Genomic DNA, 25,107 nt, shown 5'->3' with positions numbered 1-25,107 from the left:
CAAGTGTTTGCGGAACAACTGGCGTCGTAGGGAGGACGCGAAACGACTAGCAGTCCATGGCTTGCCATTCATGGTCGACTGAAGAGGCGTATAGTCCTCAACGATGATGGCGATCTCAGAGTCATGATCACCTAGCTGAGACCGGTCATTCAAGTTGGCAGACCCGCAGACGACCACGCGGTCGTCAGCAATCATGACCTGTGGACACATCGTTAGTGCATGAATCAAACTCGGAGAAAACAGAACAAACATACCTTGGAGTGAACGTAAAGTTCCTCGGTCACAAACGCGTCAATTTCGGCCTCAGGGGGACCGTCCCAAGGGACGTTACGGATATCCTCTCCGTTAAGCATGTAGCAAGAGCTTACACTGTCCCATCGACCAGATCCGGTCTTGGAGCCAGGGACCTGGCGAGCACCTTGCTGATACTGCTGGAAAGGAGCCGTAGTATCAAACGCGCTTCGGGGAGAGGGGGCTCCTGGGCCATAGCCACCCTGTCCAACAACATTCACGTCATGCTGCTTGCGAGCATCTTCATAACTAACCCCGCTTCTTTGTTCAGCTTCCACAAGCGGGCCGCTGAGATTGATGCGGTCGTAGTTACGGAGGTTGTAGAACCGGATATAATCCATAGGATTATAGCCCTCCTTAGCAATCAGCTCCATAATACTGCTCCCTCCGCGGTTGATACAGTTATACTGGAACTCCATAATTGCCCGGGTACCGAGAGAAGAGTCATCGGCCAGATCACCAGCAAAACAGGGCACAGAGGGAATCACAACGATAATCTTGTACTTTTGTCCGGCACGTGCAGCTCGCAGAATACGCTCAACGATTGCAGCACCAATCTGGTTCTTGACCGGCTTCTGAGCATCACCGGTGGCTGTAATAAAGAACTGGTTCTCAATGTACACGAAGTGTTCGCTGTTCCGGATGATCGCGGAATAAGCATCGGCAATCGAATGCTCGGTTGGTGTTCCATTGCTCCATTTGGAACAACTACGGACAATCTGACAGCACATATTGCCGCGCGCCTGCTGAGACGGATGCCCGAAGGTGGTTAAACGATCCTGGTATTGATGAACTTGGCCAGCCAATTGGCCGCGAAGAACATTTCCGTATTGAGTGATTTCGTCTCGGAATCGACGAGGTATGAGCCCTCTCTCCGTATCACCATGTTGCCCACGCGTGCCTTCATGATAATCATCAATACCGCGTGTCTGGGAGTGCGATGACTCTTGTCCTGGGGGAGGTGGGAAGTATAGCGCTTGACCTTGACCTTGCGCCTGAGATGGTATAGGGCTCTGAGAGGGTGGTGGCCCAGGAGGGGGTGGTGGGAAAGATTGCCCAGTGTAAGTGTAGTTCTGGGTGGTTCCTGTCGATTGCGGATAGCCAGAAGCAGGTTGTTGCTGACTAGCAGGAGCTTGGTTACTCGCCGGTGGGGACGTGAAATAGTTCGAAAGACCAGGCTGCGGCGCAGTCGCTGATGGTTGGTAGGGTTGGTTACCCGCTGCTGGCGCCGGAGAATTGGCCGACTGACCCGGCTGTGGAGATGCTGGGGGTTGCTGCCAGTTGGGTGTTCCCTGGCTGCTAGAGCTAGGCCGGGGAGACGCAGCCGGTAGCTGGTAGCTAGGTGGTCCCTGGTTACCCGAGGTTGGTCCGGGCGACGTAGCTGGTTTCTGGGGAGTACCAGGCTGTTGTGGACGGTGAGAGGACGAGCTCGGTCGGCCGTACAATGCAAGCTTCGAGTATCTCGCATCCTTACGCGATTCGTACTTCGTATCATAGATGAAGTTCCAACGCTCGATAAAGTGTCGTCGCAGGTCTTCTACAACATGACCGTGTAAACTTACGGAGATATCAGACCAACCCATGCGTGAGGCTGTCTTTCGGTCGAGCTGATTCTTCTCCCAGTGTGACACATCTTGGAAGTCGAGCACCCTAGCGTTGTTGTAATCTTGCCCTGGGAACACGCTCTCGTTCACGTCTTCAGGGTGGACGTCAGCCAGTGCGTGTTGGTTAGTATCCCAACGACCGAAACACATATCAAGACCTCCCATAAAGGCAGTCCTGCCATCGACAATGCAAAGTTTCTCATGGTGTGCCCAATAGAGAACAACATCGTCGTGCACTCCATATATCCCTTTAATGGCATCTCCTGACATCTGAACGAGGCTTTTCGCATCTAATGACAGGTTCTGGAGATGTGTCGAGATCGAGTCAGCCAGCTCCTGGCGATCCGGCAGATGGTCAGGATGGCGGAACACGGCGATATTTGGGTGAAGATCTTCAAGGCAGTGTTTGGTGTGGTGAGAGGAGACTATTTAAGTTAGTATGACTTCGACTTCATCCCAACTGCCCACGTAGAGTCACGAAACAGGGATGGAACTTAGCACATACGAGTCAATGCCTGCGTGACTTCCTTGTACACAATTATGTTGACCTTCACACCGCGCTGCGCTGCTGACTGCAGCATCCGATCCAGTCGGTACTGCTCATTCTTTGTCGGGGGTCTTCTCAAGTAGAGCTCGGGCGATAGCCACCCTTTGAGTTGTTGTTAGCCCCGACTCAACTATAGTTATCCCGAAAGCAGGACTTACAATCCAAGATCCAGATCGACTCCCTGGCGCTCTCTAACGCCTTGGAAACGGCGTAGAAGTAGGAACACCCGTCCACATACCATTTGACTTCGTTGCCCTGTCGGTCCGGAGCGAAACTGCCGAATCGGTGTTGTGACTGTGGTTTAGCATGACCATATTCGGCATATGCTTGCGGGTCGAGCGCAGTTCCTATACGTTGACCGAAGTCGGATCCGATATCCGCAACCGCACCCTGGATCTTACCAAGCAGCCCTGAAAACTTGTCCTCTTTCTGCGGCTTGGTCGGGTGTTGTGGATCTTGATATTGAGGCTGAGGAGGACGCCCGTATGTGTAATTCTGCGATGAGCTTTGCTCAGTGTAGCTCTGGCCATGGTGTGAAGTTAGCATCTGGGTACAATTAATAGATTGATAACGTGACCAGCTTACCCCGTAAGCTCCTTGGTTGCCTTGATTATAGCCCTGGGGTTGAGATTGGTAGCCTTGAGACTGCTGAGGCTTGTTGGGTGCTCCCTGCTGGGCGTGGTTGGATTTGTAGGTTTCCTTGAGCTTCTTGAAAGTATCTCCAACGAAGCCTCTTGTGCTTTCACCTTCACCGCCACGAGTCGAGCCTTGGGGATAATAGCGGCCGTAGGCCAGCGGGTCCTCTCGGTTAGCCATATCTCTCTGCGACACGGGTGGTATGGAACTAGACGGATTGATCAACGCTGCACAGCAGGAGCAGCAATAAAAATCCTGCAGAGAGCTCTACAGAAAGAAATAGGAGAAGAAGAACGGGTTAGTATTTAACGGCATGGAGGACGATCATAGACGGCCAACTTCACCGTATTTAATTTAGTCACGCCGCTGCTTGCCCCGCCATTCCGAAACCAGCTGAATGGCTAATTCTCGTTAGTGTTGTTAGGCTGCCATTATTGCGGGCGGGCGGGTATCAAAGGACTAACGGCTTCAATCACCATCCTCTCATTGGTAGTGGGATAGTTGGCGCAGTATTCGAATTGATTGGAAGATACTGATCCCTAATATTCCGATCCATATATCTAGCGATCTAAAAAGGTGGCTGTGTTCGAGGTACATAGTACCTAGTTCCAGAAACATGTAAACAATACCACCCCACATTGCACCGAATCTATTTATACTCCTGCAATAAGGTACATACCGTACGGTAAAAGCACATGCACCCCATGATGTCACGCTACGCATTCGCTGTGTGGCTGAGTCGTAGGGCTTACCTATCATCATTTTCTAGAAACGTGGCTTGATCGAAGCCTCGTCTCAAGCAAATTGTCTTGACTTGTACAGCTTCCACCACCGTAGACTCCCAGTAAAGGAGAAAAGAGGAACAGGCAGCGAAACCTCCTGTCTTCCCGAACCCCAATTTGATAGACCCACTCCATCTCCTTCACCGCAGATTCCAGTCCAGACAGACCCCTGAGAAATCACCATGGAGTGTACGGAGTAGCATAGGAACGCACTATGTATGTTCTTTTCGACGTCAGTTTCTAGTCACTTTAATGGCAGGACATGAAGGGCTCCCCGTTTGCCACTGCGACTGTAATGATTCATACATTAAGATGAAGCTTATCTTGATTTTATCTTCTTTGGTTTTGGGCTACTAACTCATCATACCTCAAAGCTGCCGAGCCTTGCTCAGTTCCAATCACTGCGGCAGAAAAAGAGAAAGTTCGGAATCTGAGGTATCTTTTTACGATAAAGGAATCGACCTTCGGAGTCATCTCTCAATTGATAAGTCTCTATAGATGTATATAATTTCAAATCTATTATTTTAGTTAACAGACAGGTGTTCTATAAGATTACCGGTTCCTGTAGGACTTCAGATTCACATCGCTGATCAAAGTCAGGGGTAACTATGCGAAGGACAGACAGTATTATTCCGCTTCACCCAGTGGTTAAAGGAATCAGATCGGGTAATCCCACCGGGTCAGCAGATGATCTCTTCGACACAAAATAAAACTAGTGAAAAACTAGCCCGAGCCATAATGCGGAAAATACAGATCAACTAGCATCTGCTCTAAAATATGAATGTAGCGTATACCTAGGTACAAGTCACGGCTAGTAGTCAAGCTGCTCGCCTGAGCGATTATGTTATATATATATATATATATATCTGATGAGCTATCAACAAAAACGAATCGGTCGGTCTATCATCAAAATATTGATAACCACATATAGTGGTTTATGTAAGGTCTCCTTTCTCTCAAGGCAATGTTAGTCTGTTACTCCAATATTTCCATCATATGAATCTGGTAGTATTTGAAAAGCCTCTATACATTGCTGTGGTGCCACTAATGGACTCTTTTCAGGATAAAGATGTTAAATTATTAAGCCATTTCGCCGCCACAGCCTTAATATGGTCATTTGTCTTAGTGCAGGGGTCCTGTAGGACCTTAAGGACCTTTGTGTAAGCTTAACTGTATAATGGGCCTCCCCTACCACCTGAGATCCTTTTAAGTTTAGAACACTAGGTAGTTTCTTTCCAGTCTATTCTCTTCTCACTCAATCTTGCTACAAAGTATGAGATCAAGTTGGTGTCGGAGTGCAATGAAGAGTTATTTTGCGAAAGTATACTTATATGCTGACAGAACCATAGTGGGCTATTGAATACAGCATCATAGATCTGTGCCCCACTGAGGTAGTGTTAATTATTAACTAAGAATACGCTCTATACTTTATCTCTGTTTACTACTCATATTTATGGGTCGATTATTAGACCGAGAGTTCGCCATACATATAACGAGATTAGATATACAAGCTACATACTGTATGTACATCGACTGTCTCTTGTAGGAAACTCTGAGTAAGGGGAAACAATAGATTCAATTATCTAAGGTGCTTAATAAGAGCGATCTGAGGAGGTAGGCAACGTCTTTTCTATAGACGCACCCATACAAAGGTACTCAAGGTCCTACGGACCCCCTTCCACTAAGCAACACCAAGCAACAATGAAATATGGCAAATGGGTATGAAAAGTAGAGCATAATTCAACATCTTCATTGTTTCTGTATGAGCTAAAGCCACTGCATTACTAACCTAGCCCGGTTAGCTCAATGGCAGAGCGTGAGACTTTTAGTAATGTAGAAATATGTGAACCAAGGTCCAAAATCAACTGGTATCTCAAGGCTGTGGGTTCGACCCCCACATCGGGCGACTGCTCCTTTTTTTTGCTCTTTTCCTTCACTTAAAGTGCAAAGTCGTCATAGTCCTACTACCTATATACTCTACTACCTCTATATATGTATGGGGTAATGTAATACTCGCTCACCGTTTCCTTTTTTGATTCATTTAATAATGTGCCACCGATGTCAGCTGTCCTTGACTATATATTAGCAGACCTAGCGCTTCAACGTTTCGCACCGCCCGAACTCATTCTCGACATTTGGCTTTTGTACCGACCTCAAAAGGGTTCTGGTGCGCTTGACCATAAAATAATTATCTTCACATATAGGGAGCTTGAGATCTGGGACAACCACACCTCTGGAAGGTGGGCAAGATTGGAACAGGATGGGTGATGCAACATGCAAGTCTGGGCGTAGACTAGACAACGTAAAGTATCAGCACTAAAAGAGCTTTTGAGACTTGAGACATTAGATCAAGGCGTGATAAGGTAGAAGGGTTTTGGAAACCTGACCGACGGTCTACCGCGGTGCGGAGTTATCAACAACCCTCTTTCCGTTGATTAATGAACTAGAAGTTGAGCAATTGAATCTCATGAAAAGGCTCCTATTTTGCCCCTAGACATAAATCTTCACTGGCCCGGGAGTAAGAGGTCCATGAAACTAGCCAGCGTACCAGGCTCACCTCCCCAGAAGTGCTGCCCCCAGGTCCCTCTAGAGGCCGAGACATGGACATATAAAGCCGATTTTCCTCCACCAAAATTTCAGCAATACAAATTACCCTTCTCTCTAATACCGTTAACACCCACTACCTTCCGCTATCCCTCTACGCAAAAGAACATCTCCTATCATGCCGTAGTGGGTCTTCCACCATACAACTGGCGTGTTTACGCCCGAGGAGAAGCAACATGTCGCCCGCGAAATGACCAAGGTATATACTGGGGTTGGCCTACCGGCCTTTTACCGCCATGCACACTTCATCAAGCTACATCCCGATAGCATTTATGCTGGCGGGGTGACTCCTCCTGCCTTCACAACGCTTTCTATCTTCCATATCGCTCGAAGCTTTGACAACCAGGAGATTCAGTATATGTTTTACAAGGGATCGGATGATATTTTAAGGCCAATACTCAAGCCAAAAGGCGTCGAGCGGGAAATTGGCGTTTATGAGGCCAGGCGCGACTTGTGGAGGGTGAACAGACTCATTCCACCTCCTACCGGCTCCGAGATGGAGAAAAAATGGTTTGCAGAAAACCGAGTCACGGATGAAGAGGAACTCCTGAGGGCTCAGGATCACCCATGAAGCTGTGTTATTCCTTAGGTTGGGACTGTGTGGAATTTGCCAGTTCGGGTTTCAAGACATGAATATTTATTCAAGTTGTTATAAGCGTGTTGTTCTAAAGGGGGTGTGCTAGAAGCATGCCTAATAATGTTCAAGACCAAAATGTTGTTTTCAAGACATGCTAGATTGCATAGTAATTCAGGAGTTGACCACGTTTATTAGTGGAATTTAGTCTTAATGGACTAAGCTCTCATGTTAGTAACAAAGCTGTTTATGAGCAATCGTGGAGAACAGACCCGTCCGAGCCTAGTTGTCGTAGCCCATCTATCTATGGATAACCGACTATTATAAATAAATGAACCAGGATTTAGTTAAATAAGGGTATATATGAGATGTATCAAATCGAAGTTGACGCTTGATTTGACCTCTTTGCAACTGTAGCCATATATTGTAGGATGCTTCCATGCTTGGCTATTCAATATGAAAGAGGTTATAGATAAGCATCAAGTAATGGAAAGCCTTGCTGCTCGTGTCTCGACCAAATCAAATAAAGGACCCACTGGAACTTTTGATTCTAATTTGGTTGATAACGGTGATTGCGTGAACAACAGCGTAATCACTCCGAGTTATCGAAATGATCAGATAATCCTCTATACAATTGTTTATATAGTACCGTTCTGCCGTGAATGATTCTAAAGCTTTTAAGCTACACTTCTTTTAATTTTGAAAGCAATGGCGATAACCTCGTACAAAGTGCTAGGAACTCCTATTTTGCACATGATTTATTACCCCAAGTGGACGAAACATCACAGAAACGCTTATCCTCAGCGCGCTACATTACTGCCCACTCCTTTTCTTTTTTCCTTGCTATTTAACCATCATCGTGCGAATTATCATGGGAACTGTTCTGGAAGTACCGTCCAGTGTCGGAGAAAAGCCACCGACTTGCAGGAGTTATGACCCGGATATGGACTATTCCAGTGATGCACGGAATCCTCACAATTGGCCAGCTTGGAAGAAAATATATCATACGTTAATTCCTTGTCTGCTTTCATTTCTGATGTGTGTACCTACTTAACACCTGTCCCTCATTCAACTGCTGGAAAGACCAAGCATTGATATACTCATGCATGATTAGAACATTATCCACTTCTGTCGGCGAACCAGCAACCAACATTATGGTTGTCCATTTTAGTATTTCAAGGACGGTAGCTATACTTCCTCTGACATTGTACACACTCGGACTCGCTTTTGGCCCCCTCTTTGTCGCTCCGTTGTCAGAGGTTCTGGGTAGAAGATGGGTGTATATTATTAGTTCATCATGTTTACTTGCTTTTGCGGGTGGTGCAGCTGCAACACAAAGCTTTGCAACTCATCTTATCTGCCGATTTTTCTCTGGCTTTCTAGGATCTGCAGCAATCGCAATGGGAGCGGGGACACTGGTTGATATATGGGCATTGGGAAAGCATGGCGGGATAGCCGGGTTGTGCTTTATTCTCGGTCCCTTCTTAGGGCCTACCCTTGGTCCTATCATTGGCGCATACATTCTTGGTGATCACAATAACGACTGGCGTTGGACACAATATATTGTCCTTATGATCGGAGCACCCATCTGGCTTGGAACGATCCTGATGAAGGAAACGTGCAAGGCATCCTTAACTCGGACACCGGGGCAGAAGCTTACGTGGAATACGTTTACTACAGTACTTGTGCAGTTCAGCCTAGTTCGACCGCTTCGCATGCTCTTCATAGAAGCTATCGTCCTTTCACTAACTATTTGCACTGGATTTGCCTACGCGGTGACCTTCAGCTACTTTGAAAGTGCGACATACGTCCTTCAGCTCAACTACGGCTTTGACATGAAGCAAGTCGGCCTAGAATTCATCAGTGTTGTGATAGGATACCTACTGGCTGCTTTTTTCTTCGGCTTGTTCGATAAGTTGTTTTATGCCCGCACTCTCAAAGCAGCAAATGGCGAAATGCCAGCACCGGAACATCGACTCTACTTTGCCTTGATGGGTAGTATCCTACTACCCGCTGGCCTATTCTGGTATGCTTGGGAAGCTCACCCAGGAGGCCACTGGGCTGCTCTCATTGCCGCCGGTATCCCATTCGGAAGGGGAGCATTTTCGCTCTTTGTACGTGTAATTCGGGCCCCTTTTAGAGTAGAGTAACGCATATGCTAACCCAACGTATTAGCTTTCCACGATTACATATATGTCTGACGTCTATCAAGCTGGCGCTGTAGCATCGGCACTCGCAGCAAATGGTACCTTTCGCTACTCCCTTGGCGCCACATTCCCGTTGTTCACGCTCCAAATGTATAAGAAACTCGGTACCCACTGGGCTAGCAGTCTTTTCGCTTTCATATCGCTTTTGCTATTCCCGTTCCCATGGCTTCTCTTTCGGTATGGCCATGTTCTACGAGCTAAGAGTCATTTTCCTGCTTCCACTGCGGGGAGAGCGAAATTCTTTGGTTGAAGCACATTGATGCACTTTGCATGGTGAGAGGCTTAGAGAGGTTATCAGAAGTCTCTCTTGGAATTTCCATTGACTGTGTCTTTTTATTCTCGTTGCTTTTGATCGTCATATTGGGCTACCTCGCTTGTGTGGCTAGAAGGATATAAGTGCTTTCATAGATCAGAACTATAGAATATAGAATACAGCCCAATTTTAATACTAAACTAAATCATAAACATATCACCCAGCCCGTCATTGTCCTACATCAAAAACACTGGTGGTTAATTATTTAACCACTGGCCGCTTTAAGGACTTCAACATACTGAAGCTGAAACACCTATATGATTAACTAGTGCCACAGGTATATTGGCGGTAAAATGAATGAAATAGTTAAGCTTACACCCTCGTTACTAAGCGTTTCTCCAGGTCGACGAGTTAAGAGCCTCTTCCACGTCACTGCGTCGAAAGCCAGGACTATGGCCGAGGCACATTCCCTTGTTTACCAGTGCTAATAAAGTTAGCCATACAACATAGCTGTGGGATGAGGATTAGAATATTAGAAAGAAATCCTACCTACTATCAACGCTTTGACGTTGACCACTAACTTGGATGAAGACTTCACGCTGTCCTTTGGGGGTATCACACAGAGACGCACATCCCTTTCAAGCAAGTGTCTCTCCAAATCCTGGACATCCAACCAATCTCCATCGAGCTCTTTCTGAGTTTGTGCGGAGAAGTCGGACAGGAGACCATGGCCTCCAGACTGTGGGTGAAAGTCTATGGGCCGACGATCTGGTGCTTGGCCTGGGCCTGGGGTTTGAGGATTACTATCTCCTGCAGCACTGGGGTGAACAAATGGAACTTGTTTGAAATTTGTAGGCAGTTTCCTATGCAGTCGAGCTTGCAAGGCATTATTGAAGATGGATGTGATGGTCTCCCTGGTAAAGAGGGACAAAAGCAGTCGAAATGGTCTTCGTAAAGCCTCTGGAGGGATAGAAGGATTGTTGAGCATCAACGATCCTTCATAGAGACAGGCAATTCTGAGTTGCTCTATAAACTGTGGCACTTCCATCACCGCGACGTCACCTGGCTTGAACATGAATAGGGAGCTAGGATAGTAGCTTAAATGGAACGGTGATGGATCCAATCTAGGAATTCGGTCTAGCTTTTCGCATTCTGACAAAGCGAGCGAGACGTCTGCGGGAGATGGGAGCTGCGATTCTCTGGGAGTCTCCTGATTATGCTCATCGCTAGTATCTTTCGTCAAAGCGAGACATATATGTACAGTCTCGCCCAGATGCTCGGCAAGTTTGGGGTGTGAGGTGAGAACTCCAGATTCTAGCAGGATATCGCTGAGTGTGATCACCGCTTCGCTTATCGTCTGTGCTGCAGTTTCCAGCTGCGCAACACGTTGATTCAGAGACTCTGTATCTGCATCTTTACGGGATCGATAAGCTCGTTGTGCCAGACGAATTTGTGCACGTCGTTTCTACAAAAGGTGTGAGTGCAATGCATAAAAGAAAGCGAAAACCGCACAGCTACTAACTCACCTCCTTTTTGTCTTTTTCCAGCGACGCTCCTATGGCCTTTTGCGGTCGCCCACGCTTCCTAGCTCGAATATGGACTGTTCTCTCCCCTTCAGTTTCCTGGGTGATATCTGTGTCTGTTGTCGCATGGTGATTATTTTCGCTCATTCCGCCCGTACAGTGAAAGGTTTCGGAAAGTCACAATGAACTTTGAAGTCGGTCCTTAGCTTGTAATCACGAACCGTGTCTAGGAAGGTTCAGTATTCCTGGAGAACCATCCCCGAAGGACCTAAGGACAACAGAAAAAGGTACAGTTTTTGGCTGTTCGAGCACAATCTAGGGCACAATTCCTAATTTTACTTTGGGCTAATCCAGGAAGATCCTGAAAAGGAGCGGCGATATTAATAGGAGCGAATCTTTGATGCAAGGACGATAAATGAGATATGGGGACTAATGATGTTTAGACCTACCCCCATGTCTCGGGTTGGATCACTAATCCTAGTATTCCAAGCCGAAGGATCAGTCATCTTCATCTTGGATTAAGGATTAGTCTGCTTTAAACTATGTGGTCACTCGGGCGAGCCCTAGTTCTAATAAATTAGGTTCATCCACTTCATTAACCATTTACCTTGAGTCATGATTCATTCCGAATATGTCTTTCCACAAGCTGAGGTGCTTAAAAAGCCAACCCTATGCAACTAGCGGGCCCTACTTGGTGGTGCTGTGCTAATGTATTTATATCAGCCGCCCGATATAATCCTTTCCTCCTCAACTCCTACCGATACTCGAGGCTCGGAATAACACCACTGTTGATTTCCCTCGAATAATTCATGTAGTAGATCAAAGAACAAAACACCACAAACCCTGCGCTTAATTTATATACATCTCCTTGTCACCAGTCCCAACTCACAACGATGAACCTTTATACGGAATAGGCGCATTCTTCTCTACCCATTCCTTCAGCACCTCCGGATATTCCATCGGCGGAATAATGCCATTAATACGCCAATTATCCCTGGGATGCTCGTAGATATTGTATTCCCACTTAATCCCCTTTGGATCAAGTATCGGCCTTACAATCTCATTGACTTTAGATATAAACTCCCGGCGAAGCTCCTCGGAGTCGATCTTACTCGCAGCATGGTCGAGGTGGAAAAAGATGGCGTTGGGGGGATATTGTCCTCCACTATAGAAATTGCCCTCGCCATTCTCGTGAAAAAAGACGTTTACCCAGAAGGCGGGGATGCCGTAGGTGGTGTAGAGTTTGGTGATTTGCTGCGCGAGGAGGGCTTTCTCCTCTCTGGTGAGGGTGTCGGGGGCAAGTTCGAAGGTCCAGCGGGGCATTTTGGGGAGATGCAGAGGAAAGTTAACTGTTTATTGAAGTATCGGTGATGCTTTCAGGTTGGTGAGATGCTTTCTTCTGTTTGGGGCGTGATGAGGCTTTTATATATGCAGGAACACACGGCATTCCCGGAATGACCTGACTTCACTGTTCAGCGGAGGTTATTGAGGCACCTTCGCTTACAGCCCTCATTATGAGGAGTAACTCTTGTCAATCCATAAACACTGCCTATGGTGCTCGGGGACTTCTTTGGTTTCTCATCGATAGTTGTCGGGCGGGGGTGTTATGTGAGTGACTCCAATTGATCACTAATCATGCAACGGGAGGCCGAAATTTGGCCCAAGTTCCTATTGTTCATTAATCTTCTTATCTGTTCAGACTGTTTCGGCATTTATTGTCGGTATTCACTTCATTGCCAACAACTGTTCATGTGTTTAAAGGTGTTGAAAGCCAGATTACTGAGGGTAGAAGAGGGGAACGGATAGAAGAAGACTGAAGGTCACAAGTCCAATCCGAGGGATCATTCCCACTGAGTGTTTGAGAGAGCCCCTCATGAATCGATTACGCTATCTATTGCATATTGCAAGAGACCCGAGCTGGGGATAAATACCCAAGAAATCTAAGAGAAAGACCTTCCGCGGAATGCAGTCTACCATACTTGCTCTACTTGCTCAAAGTGCCTCATTTATACCAGCTACGCCAGATGACTTCAGTGCTGAAAGCAGATGTCTGGGTATCCCCATCGCATTGGAGAGAAATGGCGAGCGGAGTGCCTTCTCCTCGATTACATGCACGCGTATTCACGGAGACTCCGAAGCAGTCCTAGTCGATACGCCCATCTCAATTGATCAAACCCAAGAACTGATCAGATGGGTTCTAGAAACAGCGCCCGGGAAGGCCCTCAAATTTATCTATATCACGCATGGCCACGGAGATCATTGGTTTGGCCTCCCTCTCCTCAAAGAGCGCTTTGCGGAAGCTCGCGCGATCGCCACTCCAGCAACAGTGGCCCACGCCGCGAAGCAACTTGCGCCAGAGCTACTAGACAATATCTGGCTTCGATTCTTCCCTGGTAATCAAATTTATCAACCTCAAAAAACTCCCGAGTCTATCAGCCTTGCCAGTTGAGGCCACTGGAATGACATCGACCGGGAGATACAGGGCGGGAATCATAAAGGAAGGTAATATTTCGCGCAATTTTCCCTCCAGGCTGTCCATCTGGCCCCTGATCCGTTCTCTATCATCTGGCTGAGCCTGAACAAACAGAACCAATGACAACGTGTCGGACCCTCGCGAGGCTTGGCCTTCGAATACGTTTGAGGTCGAGAGCCATGTGCTTCACATAATCGAAGTGGGCCATACAGACACCCATGATACTACGATTCTACATGTGCCGAATATTCGGCTAGTGGTAGCTGGAGGTACTGTTTATGGCGATGTTCACCAGTTCTTGGGTGAGGCATCTACCACTGAAAAGCGGCAGGAATGGCTTCAAGCCCTGGATAAGATCGAGGCTCTCGATCCACATATTGTGATTCCTGGGCACAAGAGAGCAGGAACGGTTGATGGTGTTTTCAATGTACAGACCACTAGAAACTATATCCTGGCATTTGAAGAGGCGGCTAAAGCTACATCGAATCCGGAGGAGCTGTTTGCGAGAATGAAGGCTCTTTACCCGACGAGAATCGACCCGCATGCTATTTTAGCGGGAGCGGTGGCTGCGTTTGGAGAAAATGTGTATGTCTTTGGGAAGAAATCTTAATGTACCATCTGCCAATCCTGGATATCAAGAGGACCTTTGAGAAATAACGTTATCATAACCCTCATCAGTGCGCAACATGTACTTCGACCACATCGGCTGTGTTGCAAGGCCTACTTCTAATTTATTTTGAAGCGTTCGCTTATACTTCCCTTGGGAATTGGAGGGAACTAAGGTCACTCTGCCCTCGAGGGCACTCTCCCATGCCACATCCAATCATTCACGAAAATGGCGTATTGCGTAGGTTCATTCTTCTTGTAGCATGGGAAAGCATATCCAGCACCTTAGAGTCACATTTGCTACATTTGCGGAACACAATTTTAGGTGAGCTGCTCGGGACCATCAGATCCTGGATAGACGCATTCGAGATCTCCAAATTCTCACCATGCAACGAATCGCCACTGCAACAGCTAATTGGATAAGAATCATTTCGTCGGCCTTACTTTTCATATGATATACCTGGCTGTAGGCGCTAAGAAGTTCACGTGGAGATTGGTTTATTCTCCGTTTAAGGCCGTCATCTCGTATCGAATAAACTTGTTGATATATATGTGTATATATATATGGGATATATTGAAGGGGGAAAATTTGATTAGAAGCTGCCTTGTGTTAAACTCGAAGGATCTTGGGGGTAGGTGAGGCCCATTAAAACGGCAAGGCTATATAAAGGTCCTCAAGGCCCTACAGGCCTTTCAGAGTCGATAGCTCAAGCGCTTCAAGGTACTTATATGGGCCTGATGACAAAGAAATCGCGGAGTTTGTTTGATTCAAGAAAGCGCTGATTCACCAAGCATGGTCATATGCCTACAAAACTAGGTAATTACGTGATCATATTCAATATACCTTTACAGTTATTTATGGTCAAATAATTCAATAATTATACATTTTTAGATATATTCTCTGACAGCCGACAGAAAGACTGTCTACTTTACTGCAAGCGGTACGTGAAAAGCCACAATACGCTCCTGTGAACCTTGTATTGTACTTGAGTCATATTCCTTAGTCGATTGATACCCGTTTTCTGATCGTCAGATACGATTTAAACTACGCAGTTTTCTACAAGGTAAATTCATAAAGAGGTGACCAAGACCAACTTAGTCCAACCTGGGTTTGAGTCAAAAGACTCCGGCATAAAGCTAGTAATATTGAATGATCCTATCAATTCACAGACAACTAGGTAACCTCTGCAGAACTCACTGAAACCTAAAGGAAGACCCAACTCGGCTAAGTGTAACAACGCGTGCCAAAAATAGCGACCTCCCCTCAATTATTTGCCAAGTCAAAAGCTTAACCAAAGCTTAGCGCACGTTACCAAATAGAGCTGCCTGCGTACTTCCGCCACAACAGGTGGGATTTGGTAATTGCTTAGTGGGATTTAGTAAAGTGGCGTAATCCTGACAAGTAGGCATACACCTCTGTAATTGGTCATCTCACTACTAGACGCTGATAGGTTTGAGTATCCCTGCCTACTAGGTGATTGTCTCCTATGCCATCTCGTCTGAAAAAAGTAAGGTAAGACAAGGGATCAGCTTCTTCCCCCCACTTCAAAACGCAAGCTGACAAGGCTTAGCTCATGACGTGGAGCGTTATCGTGGTCGCTACTGGCTGATCTTGAGACCACACCCCTGTGATTGGCCCTTTTCCATGTTTCTCACGTATTATTACGAAGGATGAGGCGGTTCTAGACTCGTGTTACTATATGTTATTACTGAGATGCGCTAATTACAGGACATGGAGGGCCGGGAAGTCTTGACTGGGCCCCTATTCGTTTGTATATAAGCGTTGAATCGTCCTGATTTTCGTTGCTTCTTTTTTCTCTGGTCTTTATCTTCGCTGTCCTTGGGGAGTTCGCTTATCAAGCTACCTATCTCTCTCTCTCAATACTCTCTCAACTATTTATCTTTTTCTTTTCAGCCCTATAGGCATATAATTATAACCAAGATGGGCCTCTTTGACTTCTTCAAGTCCTCGAAGCAGGAACCTCCCCGTACCCAGGAGCCAACTTGGGATCCGAATACCCTGTCTATGCAGCAACCTTTGAGTCCTGCCGCTCCAACTGCTGAGCGTGTTGTTTCTGAACAGCCTGTACGTTTTATGTATCGCAGTAAGAAGTATTGTTGGGAGAGCTAATTGTTTAGGACGCGCAGGAGAATACGAAGATACAATTGCGTGGCGGTGGTGCGGGTGATGTTTGCTGTGGAGTGTATGCTTACATTTCTTGTGTGGTGGTGCGTATGGATGGAGAGCTAATTACAAGGATAGGTGCGCCGGTCTACTTTGCTTCGAGTGTTGTGAGGAGTGTTGTTAGTCAGGGGATTTATTACGTCTTGAAGTCATACTGAAGGAGTTGTTGTGGCTATAAGTTATACCCGTTTATATGGTTTTTTTTGTATACCCAGTGAAGAATTCTGAATATTGTCAAGATCATTCTGCTACCTGTGTTTGCTTAATGGAAATGACACGGCTTGTTGCTTTCCGCATTTGATAGTTTCAGCTGTCAGCTTCGTCATTTTTTATTCTATTTTTTTTTTCTGTGGTAAATTGATAATTTATCAGAAGCTTCCATTGGGGTTCTCAGGATTGACTTAGGTGTATGAATTGTGAGGTTTTGTATTAGAGCCAGCAGGGATAAAACTGAAGAGAGCGGAATGCAAAAAGAGAAAAAAGAATTCAGGACACTAGTACTTTGGGCCCTGAGGAAGTCGGGTCAAGTCTGTACCAACAGTGGTAGTACCATAACCGATGGCCAAGCTACGGGCTTCGTACTTGATTGTGCCGTCTTCGTTATATCCCGCTGTCTGGATAAGTCCACCGGTGAGTTCATCGACTATCTGACCGTACCAATGGCCATCACTGATGCTGCAACGAGCACTCGGTGATTCGAAGTGTGCGATCAGAGCAGCTGTGGTCTTGAAGAAGCGGAGACATCCAGGGCACCTTAGTGGGAGAGGGTTAGATTGGCAACGGGAACATGTTCCAACGGACATCGACCTACTGTCTGTTTTCCATCATCCGGCTTTTAATCAAGACATGCATCTCAAATTCCGCTAAGCAGGCAAAGCCCTTCTTACAGGGACAAACGTATTCGCCAGTGAATGTGTTAAAGAACTTCGAAGCGTCCCAGCTTCTATCCAGCATGCGGAGCGTGTCTCCTACCTCAGGAGTTCCGACGCCGAACGGACGCTCTTGCAGCTTGGTATCGGGAACCGCTCTGGCAGGCTCCTTTCCCTTCCAAGTCGCATTCTCTTTCTCTTTCGCCGAGGAGATGCCCAAATCGGAAAAGACCATTAGCTCACTAGTAGCCGCAGCATTATTTCCCCTAGGGGACTTTCCATCGAGGGTTGGCCAGTGTTTGAGGGCAAGCATGGCCGAGACACTAGCAGTGGGATCGTCCTCACCGGGCTTCGGCTGATTGTTCATCGCCTCTCTGTTAACTAACTCACGGCTTGGCACCTTGCCAATGCGGAGCATGACTCCACCATCAGCATCATCACGATCAGTATCCGTGTCATCTCCTCCATCTCGGGCAGGAATAACAGGCAATGACAGTCCCTCGCCGGCGTTAAGGGCTTCCTTGATCAAGAGTTTCTTTGACTGCTCCTGAAGGAGATGGACCTGGCTGATCTCAGCGCATTGCCCACTCTCGATATGGTGCATCAGGCCACTGGCGGTTTTGAACGTAGCCTTACAGCCAGCGCATGGGAGGATCTGCGCGGAGCGGTGGTTCTTTAATTTTAGTGGGAGAGGATTAGCAAACATGCCAATTTGCTAGCTGAGTGATGGAGTCTCACCTGACGGATGTGGCTGTTGCGGCCGCCTTCGCTGTGAAACTCAACGCCACAGACAGGACAGACAATATGATTCTCGCTTTTGATCTTGTGGATGAGAAGACGCTCCTCGTCTTCGCAGTCTTCATCGCAACGGGAGCAGTATTCATGGTCAGGACTGAAGGTTTTGTGCTTCTTCATTTCCTTCTCCGAGTTGAAGACGAGAGTGCAGTCAGAGTAGGTGCAGCACACCTTGGTAGGGAGTCGTCCTTCAGCCATGCTGTGGGCGGTCTGCAACGGTAAAAATAAGAGGGAAGGTAACGGCAAGAGAGTCCGGGAGAGAAAGGAGGGTGGCTAGGGAAGCGAAAGAAAGAGAGAATGGATGATGGTATGGAGAGGAAAGGCTATAATGAGGGCCTGCCTACAACAAAAGAAGCGTTGCCGAGGAACTCAGTCTCATTCAAACTGTGTTGCTGTTGTGGTGATGATTATAGAATGTAGACAGTGAAGTGAGTGAAGTGGGTGCAGAGATGAATTGACCGAAAATCCCTCAATGAATTTACCTCACACCAAGCACGTGGGTTGTTACAGTTGCATTGTATGAAACAAACACTTGTTGCTTTGCTTGTTCTTTGTCTGTAGAGTCTAGATTCATGTACAGGTTATTTGCCACTATGTATCAAGTTTGCCTTTTGCCTGGGGACATATCTACGTTCTTCAAGTAGTAGTAAGACAATGCAATGGCTTTCTTTTACTTTCCCTGGTGCTTGAAGAATGATAAAAGCAAGAGGAGAGCTCATTGGCAGCCTTTACTTCTAGGCACACAGCAATAGTGCATGCGACATACTCTGATGCGTGAGCATACTTCTATGGACATGGCAACTTGCTTATATCTTACCTTGAGATATGGTCGATCTGTTTTGCGCAATGCGTCCAAGATAGCTACTTGGTCATATTCTACAGATAAGAAGGGCATAGGATGAACTTACAAACTAGAGTCTACTAAAGACACCGACAGATAACAAACTTTCATTTTGTACCATATGGCTTTCATACACATATTTGACATCAAATCATCAAATTACACTAAATCTCCCGAGTAGGGGGGACGGCATCACCCTTCATACTTAAAACCTCGAGAAAGGCAACCTAAAACATCAGTATCAAAGTCCATACTCGATTCGAACAGAGTATCGGATGACAACTCACCACTTGCCACGGAGAGTAATCACCGCCCAATTATTTCCATCGGCATCAGTTTCCTTCTCCACCTTGGTCGAGAATGAGATGGCACTCATAATCCCATCGCCAAACTTCTCATTTAGAATCGCCTTATAGGCGTACCCGTAGTTCTGCACAATCTCGTACAAGCGGTAAATCAAAGGCTCCTTGGGTGGCATTTCCACGGACTTGCCACGGTCAGGGAAGCCGCCGAGCTGTTCCTCTAGGGCATCCCGGGGGATATCCAGGAGGGAGGCGAGGTTGGTGATGTCCTCTGGTGAAGCCTTGGCCTGGCCGTAGAAGAGGGCTGCGGTAGCGACTTCGTTGCGACCGATGTGCTGGGCGATTTGTTCGAAGCTTAGTTTCTTAGTAGCTTTGGCCTTGAATAGGGTTGCTGATGCGGCGGGGAGGTTGGGGTGCTGCGATGTCTGCTCTGGTTTGTTAGTAGGTATCCTGTGGTTGAGATAGATTGATAGGGACGCACGTCGAGTGTTGCGAGAGACATGTTGAGTTTCTTTTGGATGTACTGGATTATGTTTGAATTAAGGGAGAAACAAATTTTATCGCGCGTATAGTGGAGGAAATTAATCAAGAGTTCAAGGCTTAAATAAATTGAAGTCCGTCCTCTAATTCTCCAACCCAACAGGGCGATGAGGGGGTTGTTGCATCACTTGCATCTGTATGGTATGATACGTATGGCGTTCTCTATGTGCGGGGAGCTTAACACTCCGGTGGCGTAAATTACGTAATATGAATACCGTGTTCATGCGGGGGATTAAATGACGGCGGATGCCGATGAGGGGTAAGAGATCGATAAGAATTACCGTTATCGGGGGTGATTCCTTTTACATATGCGATATCGCTACATGTCCTCTATCAGAGCTTCAGTTTCCAGGCTTCGATATCCTGCTTTGACAATTGGGATTGCTCGGCAAGACAGGCCACCGGCTTGTCGTACATGATAGCAACGGGCATTACTGGCATCTTACGCCTTACCCTGGCGCTCTGCATATACCCAGTAATCGATCAGGATTCCTCTACCGGCAAAGAATCCTATGTCGCCGTTGGTATAGCTTCCTCCCAGTGGTGATACTAATGGAAGACCGAAGGTATTTCGGCGATCTTATATACTTTGACACGTACCCATTCTTCACTTCACAACATGTATCACATAGAGTACACCTACATACTCGCGTTCCCAGAGCCACACGTGTGTGTACTAGTGTTTTTAGGGAAAGAAGAATATAGAATCTGTAATAGCCGCTGTCGTTCAAGAAAGACCATGGAGAAGAATCCAGATCTAGACAATGATAAGTCCCTGAGCACACTAGAAAATTTCCGTCAAAACTGATATGCTGGCTTGAATGCTAGCTGTATAGCGGAAACCTTTCCGTTATTCCGTTCACTTTTCCGATACACCTTAATTCACCAGGAAGCAGCCTTCCATATCATGTACTAGTTAAATTTGTCACCCACTAAAATAGCAACATAATCACGCTTTTAGCAGTTAAATGGGTAAGATGGATCCTACATCTGCACATATTCATGTCTCACAACTCGACAGTGAGTGCCATCGGCTAAGTACTAATACACTCTTTTGCCAAAAAAAAAATAGTCACCCGATTGAGGCAAGCTACAAGACAAACTCACGGGCTAGCAGGGTTATTATGGGAACTTCAAGCGAGGATACTGAACCTGAATCGCGAGACCCTGCGTTTAAAGTCGACTGGGAACCGAATGATGATGAGAATCCAATCAACTGGCCTTTATGGTATAAGTCCTTCATTGTTTGGTCTGTCTCATTTACTACAACATGCGTGTAAGTGGACAGTTTTCTACTTTACCTAGTTTTGACCGCTATTTTTATGCATAGATGATAATACGATAGCTCACCATATTATATAAACCTTTAGGATATTATATTCTACATCGTATACATCTGGCTCTCCAGGGATCCAAAAATCGTTTAATGTCCCATCACGTACAATTGTTCTACTCGGATTGACCACATACATGTTGGGCCTGGCATTCGGTTGTTTAGTACTTGCACCTCTGTCTGAAATGCTTGGTAGAAGGTTAATCTACATAAGCACCGGTATCATGTTTACCGTTTTGGTTCTACCAGTGGCATTGGCACAGAGTTTCGAGGCCGTCGTTATCAGCAGGCTATTTGGTGGTTTCTTCGGCAGTGCGACAGTAGTCGTTGCACCTGGTACTTTGAATGATATAATTCACCCCAAATACCGAGCGCTAGCATTTAGCCTTTGGAGCCTTGGGGCAATGAACGGCCCTGTCTTAGGTACAAGCAAATGTCCGCTATGAATTGCATTTCGAGTTTCTCGGCTGACTATCATCAGGTCCTATCATCGGTGGCTTCGTGTACCAGTATCTTGGATGGCGTTGGATCAATTGGATTGTACTTATATGTGGTGGAGCATCGACCGCCTGCCTACTGTTGATAAAAGAGACGTACGCACCTGTCCTTCTCGAGAGACGACGAAAGGCCAAACAAATACAAACCGGCGATATGCGCTGGTGGACTACATATGATAAACAAGTTCAAGAGACTGTCTGGCAAAGATTAGCGACCAGCCTTAGTCGACCACTTGCTATGGCTATTTTTGAGCCAATCTGGTGAGTGATTGACGCCCGGTGTCAACTATCTGGACCGCGAACATGCTTGGCTCTGACTAAATAGCTTGTTTTGGAACATATACGTGGCCGTTGTGTATGCAGTGCTATTCTTATGCTTTGTCGCTTATCCGATCGTATTTCAGCAACTCCGTGGGTGGTCACCGGGGTTAGCCGGTCTTGGGTATGTAGGAATCGGCACTGGGATAGCTCTGGCTGTATTCTCAGAGCCATTGGTCCGCAAATTTCTGATTGCGAAACATCCACTCGATCCGATCACAGGCAAAGTTCTGCCGGAAGCTTTGGTACGACCGATATGCATTGGGGGCATCTTGATTCCGATCGGAGAATTCTGGTTTTCCTGGACAGCGCGACCGCCAGTCCACTGGATATCCTGTATACTAGCAGGTATTCCTTTTGGCCTAGGTAATGGACTTGTGTTCATATATGCCACGAGCTATCTGGCGGCTAGTTATGGTATGTATGCAGCCTCTGCCATAGCGGGCAACTCTCTCGTTAGGTATGTCTTTGGCGGAGTATTGCCACTTGCCGGCACAAGGATGTATCAAGCAATGGGGGTAAATTGGGCGGGTACAATGTTAGCCTTACTAGAGGTTCTTTTGACCTTTATCCCCTTTGTTTTCTTGCGATATGGTGGGAAGATCAGGCAGCGCAGTCGGATGGCTTCGATCTAGCTGCGCATCTAAGATCAACCTCCCATGCCAATGAAGGGTATCGATCCGGCACTCAAATCCTCGTCGATAAATTAGAGTAATTGGACTTAGCTACATCAATACGCCATAAAATCAGAAAGCCTGACGTATCTTGAATATTCTCGCTATGTTTTCTAAGTCTACTAACCTAACGCTATATGTAAAAGTGGGCTAATTTCGTTCAGATATACAATGAGCTACTGAAGATAGCAGGATGCAAGCTTATTAATGCTATAATAGTAAGGTATTATTAGTATGTAATATTAAGCATAAGCAGAGATATGATGCTGGTAAAGCTATATACAGCTTTTTTTTTCAATCCCGGAATCGTTGTGGGAGGCGTATTCGTCTTCCACGACGATTTATAGATATACAGCCCTCCGCATTAATCTGAGGCTCTGGAATAGTAATATCTTGCTTCTTTTGAGATGTAGCTGGTGTAGGACACTTCTTTTTGCCTTTTGGACCACTTTGAAGTTATTTTGAAGCTGGTTATCAGTCTCCTTAGCCAGACGCTCTTCCTCCTTCTGGCGCTTCTTTTACTCTGCTTTAAGGAGGCATAATTCTTTATTAGCCGTCCTAATTTATTTTCTTTTCTTAACTAAGTGTTGCTTATCTTGCTTCTCTTGCTGCCGGCGAAACTTTTCTTGTTCTTTAGAGGCCTTAGCAAGCTTTATAGTAGCTTTCTTTTTACTCTAAAGCTGCTGTGCTTGCTGTATCTTGCCTGGTAAATAAAATACAGTATAGCTATCCTCTGGAGCTCTTAATTTAAATAAAAGAGGTTCCCTATACTATCGCTTCTTCTTATTCAGAAGGGTGTTCTCAAGGCCCTCGCAGCGTAGCTTTAGCAAGATATTTTGGATCATGTAACATAGTCTGAGGGGCTGAGGTAATGTAGTTAGTTACCTTGGACCTCACCTCTCCCTACCCTCAACTATTTATTACCAACTGACCTTGTCATCAAATCTAAGTAGGCGAACACCCTGGATATTGCCATTCCAGCCTCACTTTCGTTCACCGACGCTCTTCATCTCAGACACTTCCTGGATCATGGAGCGAGCCAGGAAACGCCAACGTTTGTCGTCTTCACTGCCTGCGAAGTTCCACTCACAATGTTCATAACCCGAGCTCCCAAAGTCGCCCGAATTCTCCAAATTTCCTTGTTCGTTGAGTCCACTTCCTCGTTGGCCTGGTCGCCAGTTCCACAGATGCGTTTCAAGATCCCCGGTATCCCCCGAAGCTTGTCAGAAGATTCTTTCATCCTTCGACTTTGAGAAGTCGGACCACGAACAGTCGGAATCGGTTACACTCGAGCTGGAGAAGTGGATGGGATACGAGGGCTGGCCGTGGGTTGATGACCATGATCGGGCGAGAATTATCCGTGACAAAGCTTTTCGTATACTATATAAATTCCTCTGGTCTCATCGGTTTGTTTAATATTCCTCCTCGCTCGCCTACGCTACCATTGCACGAGTCCTTTACTAATGTCTACAGTTATTATTGGTTGACAAGCACCATCGTCGACGGCAAACCCCGGCTGATCATTTCTCCCAATGAAGGAATCGCGCCCTTGCCTTTGCCGGAGTGGCTGTCCACCCCTTACATTGTCCCCGTACCCCATCAAGACTTCACGTACAAACCGGAAACTAGCAAAGATATATGCAAAAATCCAACCATCACCAGTGGCCATGTAGTCTTGGATTCGGACCAAAGAAGGGTTGGTACCTTCAGTTATCTTATGAGCACGACCAGAATTCCCCAGAATCACCAGCTTACCTGGGTATGTTCGTCAGTCGGACATCTTATAGATGACCTCGCATCGGAATTCTTCGTCAAGCCGTATGACATAACCGGGCAGATTTCGTTACGGGTAGCCACCACGAGCGTCCGCACAAAACATTCGATCGACAAAAAGCCCTAGTTTCGGGACGATTGCGCGTTTCTTCTTGTCAAAGAATGCGATTTACATGCGTTTCAACGTGTTGTTTCGAATGTAAATCCTTTCTATCTGATCCCCGATCTTCCTGGGCAGGTCGACATATTAGACCCGTTGTCAATCTCTCGATTCTGCGACATCGAGCGGACAATGCAAACGAATCACTTGATAGTATACAAGCATGGCTCCTCGACACAACTCATTGTTGGACGTCTCGTTAAATTGACCAGACATTCTCCTCGGGGCTGGTTCGACGGCGACAGCAGGAACAATCTGGAGGATGAGATGGATGAAAATGAATGGATGGGGGTAGTTGACTGGACTGGGCTTCCATTCTCTAGTCCTGGTGATAGTGGCAGTCTTATTTTCGCGATTGAGGACGGCATATACGTTCCTCTTAGAATTCACGTTGGGGCGTTCATATTTCATATCAATCGAAACATTTTGTTATGCAGCCGAAGTTGAAGGGTGGGAGGTGCGTTTTGCTTGCTCTTGATATGTCTCAATCTGACCCTCAAAGAGACGGCATTCTGGAGCTGTTTCTTCTCTTCTAGGCGGTGGCACCCCTGCCTTGATGAGAGCCTTGCGGACCTGCCTCTGGTGGCGTCATTGTCTGCATACAATTAATAGATGTCTTGCCGTTCCCTGTGGAGCGTGGCAGCTCTGACATCTAGGTGAATTTTGAATCCCTATCCGGCTAAGGTAGATCGGTATTGCTGCATGTCCCGTCTTTAGCCG

General features: G+C 46.5%; 12 protein-coding genes and 1 non-coding gene across 13 annotated transcripts; 8 read left to right on the top strand and 5 right to left on the bottom strand.

Moving 5' to 3' along the window:
- Positions 1–127: 127 nt before the first annotated feature.
- pld2 (putative phospholipase D (PLD)) lies at positions 128–3,643 on the bottom strand. The gene is made up of 5 exons (XM_032050481.1): positions 3,543–3,643; positions 3,423–3,479; positions 2,601–3,345; positions 2,401–2,544; positions 128–2,320 (listed from the first exon to the last, which is right to left on the bottom strand). The coding sequence occupies exons 1-5, from the start codon at positions 3,555–3,557 to the stop codon at positions 225–227; spliced, it is 3,057 nt and encodes a 1,018-aa protein (XP_031906074.1). The 5' UTR covers positions 3,558–3,643; the 3' UTR covers positions 128–224.
- Positions 3,644–4,724: 1,081 nt separating this feature from the next.
- BDW43DRAFT_260938 (uncharacterized protein) lies at positions 4,725–5,048 on the top strand. The gene has a single exon (XM_032040263.1). The coding sequence runs from the start codon at positions 4,857–4,859 to the stop codon at positions 5,022–5,024; it is 168 nt and encodes a 55-aa protein (XP_031906073.1). The 5' UTR covers positions 4,725–4,856; the 3' UTR covers positions 5,025–5,048.
- Positions 5,049–5,652: 604 nt separating this feature from the next.
- BDW43DRAFT_t15 lies at positions 5,653–5,766 on the top strand. The gene has a single exon. It is a non-coding gene; the product is annotated as a tRNA-Lys (tRNA).
- Positions 5,767–6,120: 354 nt separating this feature from the next.
- On the top strand, positions 6,121–7,035 carry BDW43DRAFT_296546 (tautomerase family protein; the record flags this gene model as incomplete). Its single annotated transcript, XM_032044232.1, has 2 exons — positions 6,121–6,162; positions 6,592–7,035. 2 exons carry the CDS (start codon positions 6,121–6,123, stop codon positions 7,033–7,035), a joined length of 486 nt encoding a protein of 161 aa, XP_031906072.1.
- Positions 7,036–7,981: 946 nt separating this feature from the next.
- BDW43DRAFT_319438 (major facilitator superfamily domain-containing protein) lies at positions 7,982–9,495 on the top strand (the record flags this gene model as incomplete). Its single annotated transcript, XM_032048915.1, has 3 exons — positions 7,982–8,076; positions 8,153–9,152; positions 9,214–9,495. The coding sequence occupies 3 exons, from the start codon at positions 7,982–7,984 to the stop codon at positions 9,493–9,495; spliced, it is 1,377 nt and encodes a 458-aa protein (XP_031906071.1).
- Positions 9,496–9,884: 389 nt separating this feature from the next.
- On the bottom strand, positions 9,885–11,185 carry BDW43DRAFT_319436 (bZIP transcription factor; the record flags this gene model as incomplete). The annotated part of the gene is made up of 4 exons (XM_032048914.1): positions 11,025–11,185; positions 10,656–10,963; positions 10,048–10,622; positions 9,885–9,982 (listed from the first exon to the last, which is right to left on the bottom strand). Exons 1-4 carry the CDS (start codon positions 11,166–11,168, stop codon positions 9,885–9,887), a joined length of 1,125 nt encoding a protein of 374 aa, XP_031906070.1. The 5' UTR covers positions 11,169–11,185.
- A 480-nt stretch (positions 11,186–11,665) lies between these two features.
- On the bottom strand, positions 11,666–12,639 carry BDW43DRAFT_75717 (putative oxalocrotonate tautomerase). Its single transcript, XM_032050480.1, has one exon. The coding sequence runs from the start codon at positions 12,342–12,344 to the stop codon at positions 11,907–11,909; it is 438 nt and encodes a 145-aa protein (XP_031906069.1). The 5' UTR covers positions 12,345–12,639; the 3' UTR covers positions 11,666–11,906.
- A 345-nt stretch (positions 12,640–12,984) lies between these two features.
- Positions 12,985–14,104, top strand: BDW43DRAFT_306113 (MBL fold metallo-hydrolase; the record flags this gene model as incomplete). The annotated part of the gene is made up of 2 exons (XM_032045954.1): positions 12,985–13,448; positions 13,609–14,104. The coding sequence occupies 2 exons, from the start codon at positions 12,985–12,987 to the stop codon at positions 14,102–14,104; spliced, it is 960 nt and encodes a 319-aa protein (XP_031906068.1).
- Positions 14,105–16,042: 1,938 nt separating this feature from the next.
- Positions 16,043–16,396, top strand: BDW43DRAFT_306112 (uncharacterized protein; the record flags this gene model as incomplete). Its single annotated transcript, XM_032045953.1, has 3 exons — positions 16,043–16,186; positions 16,240–16,290; positions 16,364–16,396. The coding sequence occupies 3 exons, from the start codon at positions 16,043–16,045 to the stop codon at positions 16,394–16,396; spliced, it is 228 nt and encodes a 75-aa protein (XP_031906067.1).
- A 383-nt stretch (positions 16,397–16,779) lies between these two features.
- Positions 16,780–18,147, bottom strand: BDW43DRAFT_319432 (putative C2H2 finger domain protein; the record flags this gene model as incomplete). The annotated part of the gene is made up of 3 exons (XM_032048913.1): positions 16,780–17,038; positions 17,097–17,827; positions 17,893–18,147. The coding sequence occupies 3 exons, from the start codon at positions 18,145–18,147 to the stop codon at positions 16,780–16,782; spliced, it is 1,245 nt and encodes a 414-aa protein (XP_031906066.1).
- Positions 18,148–18,880: 733 nt separating this feature from the next.
- On the bottom strand, positions 18,881–19,724 carry cyn1 (putative cyanate hydratase). Its single transcript, XM_032040262.1, has 3 exons — positions 19,574–19,724; positions 19,078–19,517; positions 18,881–19,017 (listed from the first exon to the last, which is right to left on the bottom strand). Exons 1-3 carry the CDS (start codon positions 19,592–19,594, stop codon positions 18,996–18,998), a joined length of 483 nt encoding a protein of 160 aa, XP_031906065.1. The 5' UTR covers positions 19,595–19,724; the 3' UTR covers positions 18,881–18,995.
- Positions 19,725–20,251: 527 nt separating this feature from the next.
- On the top strand, positions 20,252–22,415 carry BDW43DRAFT_296538 (MFS transporter; the record flags this gene model as incomplete). The annotated part of the gene is made up of 5 exons (XM_032044231.1): positions 20,252–20,265; positions 20,771–20,908; positions 21,003–21,388; positions 21,447–21,723; positions 21,788–22,415. The coding sequence occupies 5 exons, from the start codon at positions 20,252–20,254 to the stop codon at positions 22,413–22,415; spliced, it is 1,443 nt and encodes a 480-aa protein (XP_031906064.1).
- A 1,474-nt stretch (positions 22,416–23,889) lies between these two features.
- On the top strand, positions 23,890–25,038 carry BDW43DRAFT_260932 (uncharacterized protein). The gene is made up of 2 exons (XM_032040261.1): positions 23,890–24,150; positions 24,227–25,038. The coding sequence occupies exon 2, from the start codon at positions 24,520–24,522 to the stop codon at positions 24,832–24,834; it is 315 nt and encodes a 104-aa protein (XP_031906063.1). The 5' UTR covers positions 23,890–24,150; positions 24,227–24,519; the 3' UTR covers positions 24,835–25,038.
- The last annotated feature ends 69 nt before the right edge of the window (positions 25,039–25,107 follow it).

Source organism: Aspergillus alliaceus, assembly GCF_009176365.1.
Source record: "Aspergillus alliaceus strain CBS 536.65 unplaced genomic scaffold BDW43scaffold_2, whole genome shotgun sequence".
Taxonomy (NCBI): Eukaryota; Fungi; Ascomycota; class Eurotiomycetes; order Eurotiales; family Aspergillaceae; genus Aspergillus; species Aspergillus alliaceus.
Note: the sequence above shows the minus strand (reverse complement) of the source record. Positions and strands in the feature narration are given on the sequence as shown.

Coding starts and splice junctions, on each gene's coding strand:
- pld2 (XM_032050481.1), bottom strand. Junction 2,545..2,600: donor GTCGATCTGGATCTTGGATT/GTAAGTCCTGCT, acceptor AACAACTCAAAG/GGTGGCTATCGCCCGAGCTC. Junction 2,321..2,400: donor AGTCACGCAGGCATTGACTC/GTATGTGCTAAG, acceptor TAACTTAAATAG/TCTCCTCTCACCACACCAAA.
- BDW43DRAFT_260938 (XM_032040263.1), top strand. CDS start 4,857: ATGAATCTGGTAGTATTTGAAAAGCCTCTATACATTGCTGTGGTGCCA.
- BDW43DRAFT_75717 (XM_032050480.1), bottom strand. CDS start 12,344: ATGCCCCGCTGGACCTTCGAACTTGCCCCCGACACCCTCACCAGAGAG.
- cyn1 (XM_032040262.1), bottom strand. CDS start 19,594: ATGTCTCTCGCAACACTCGAC. Junction 19,518..19,573: donor TGTCTCTCGCAACACTCGAC/GTGCGTCCCTAT, acceptor AAACCAGAGCAG/ACATCGCAGCACCCCAACCT. Junction 19,018..19,077: donor ATTACTCTCCGTGGCAAGTG/GTGAGTTGTCAT, acceptor CTGATGTTTTAG/GTTGCCTTTCTCGAGGTTTT.
- BDW43DRAFT_260932 (XM_032040261.1), top strand. CDS start 24,520: ATGCAAACGAATCACTTGATAGTATACAAGCATGGCTCCTCGACACAA.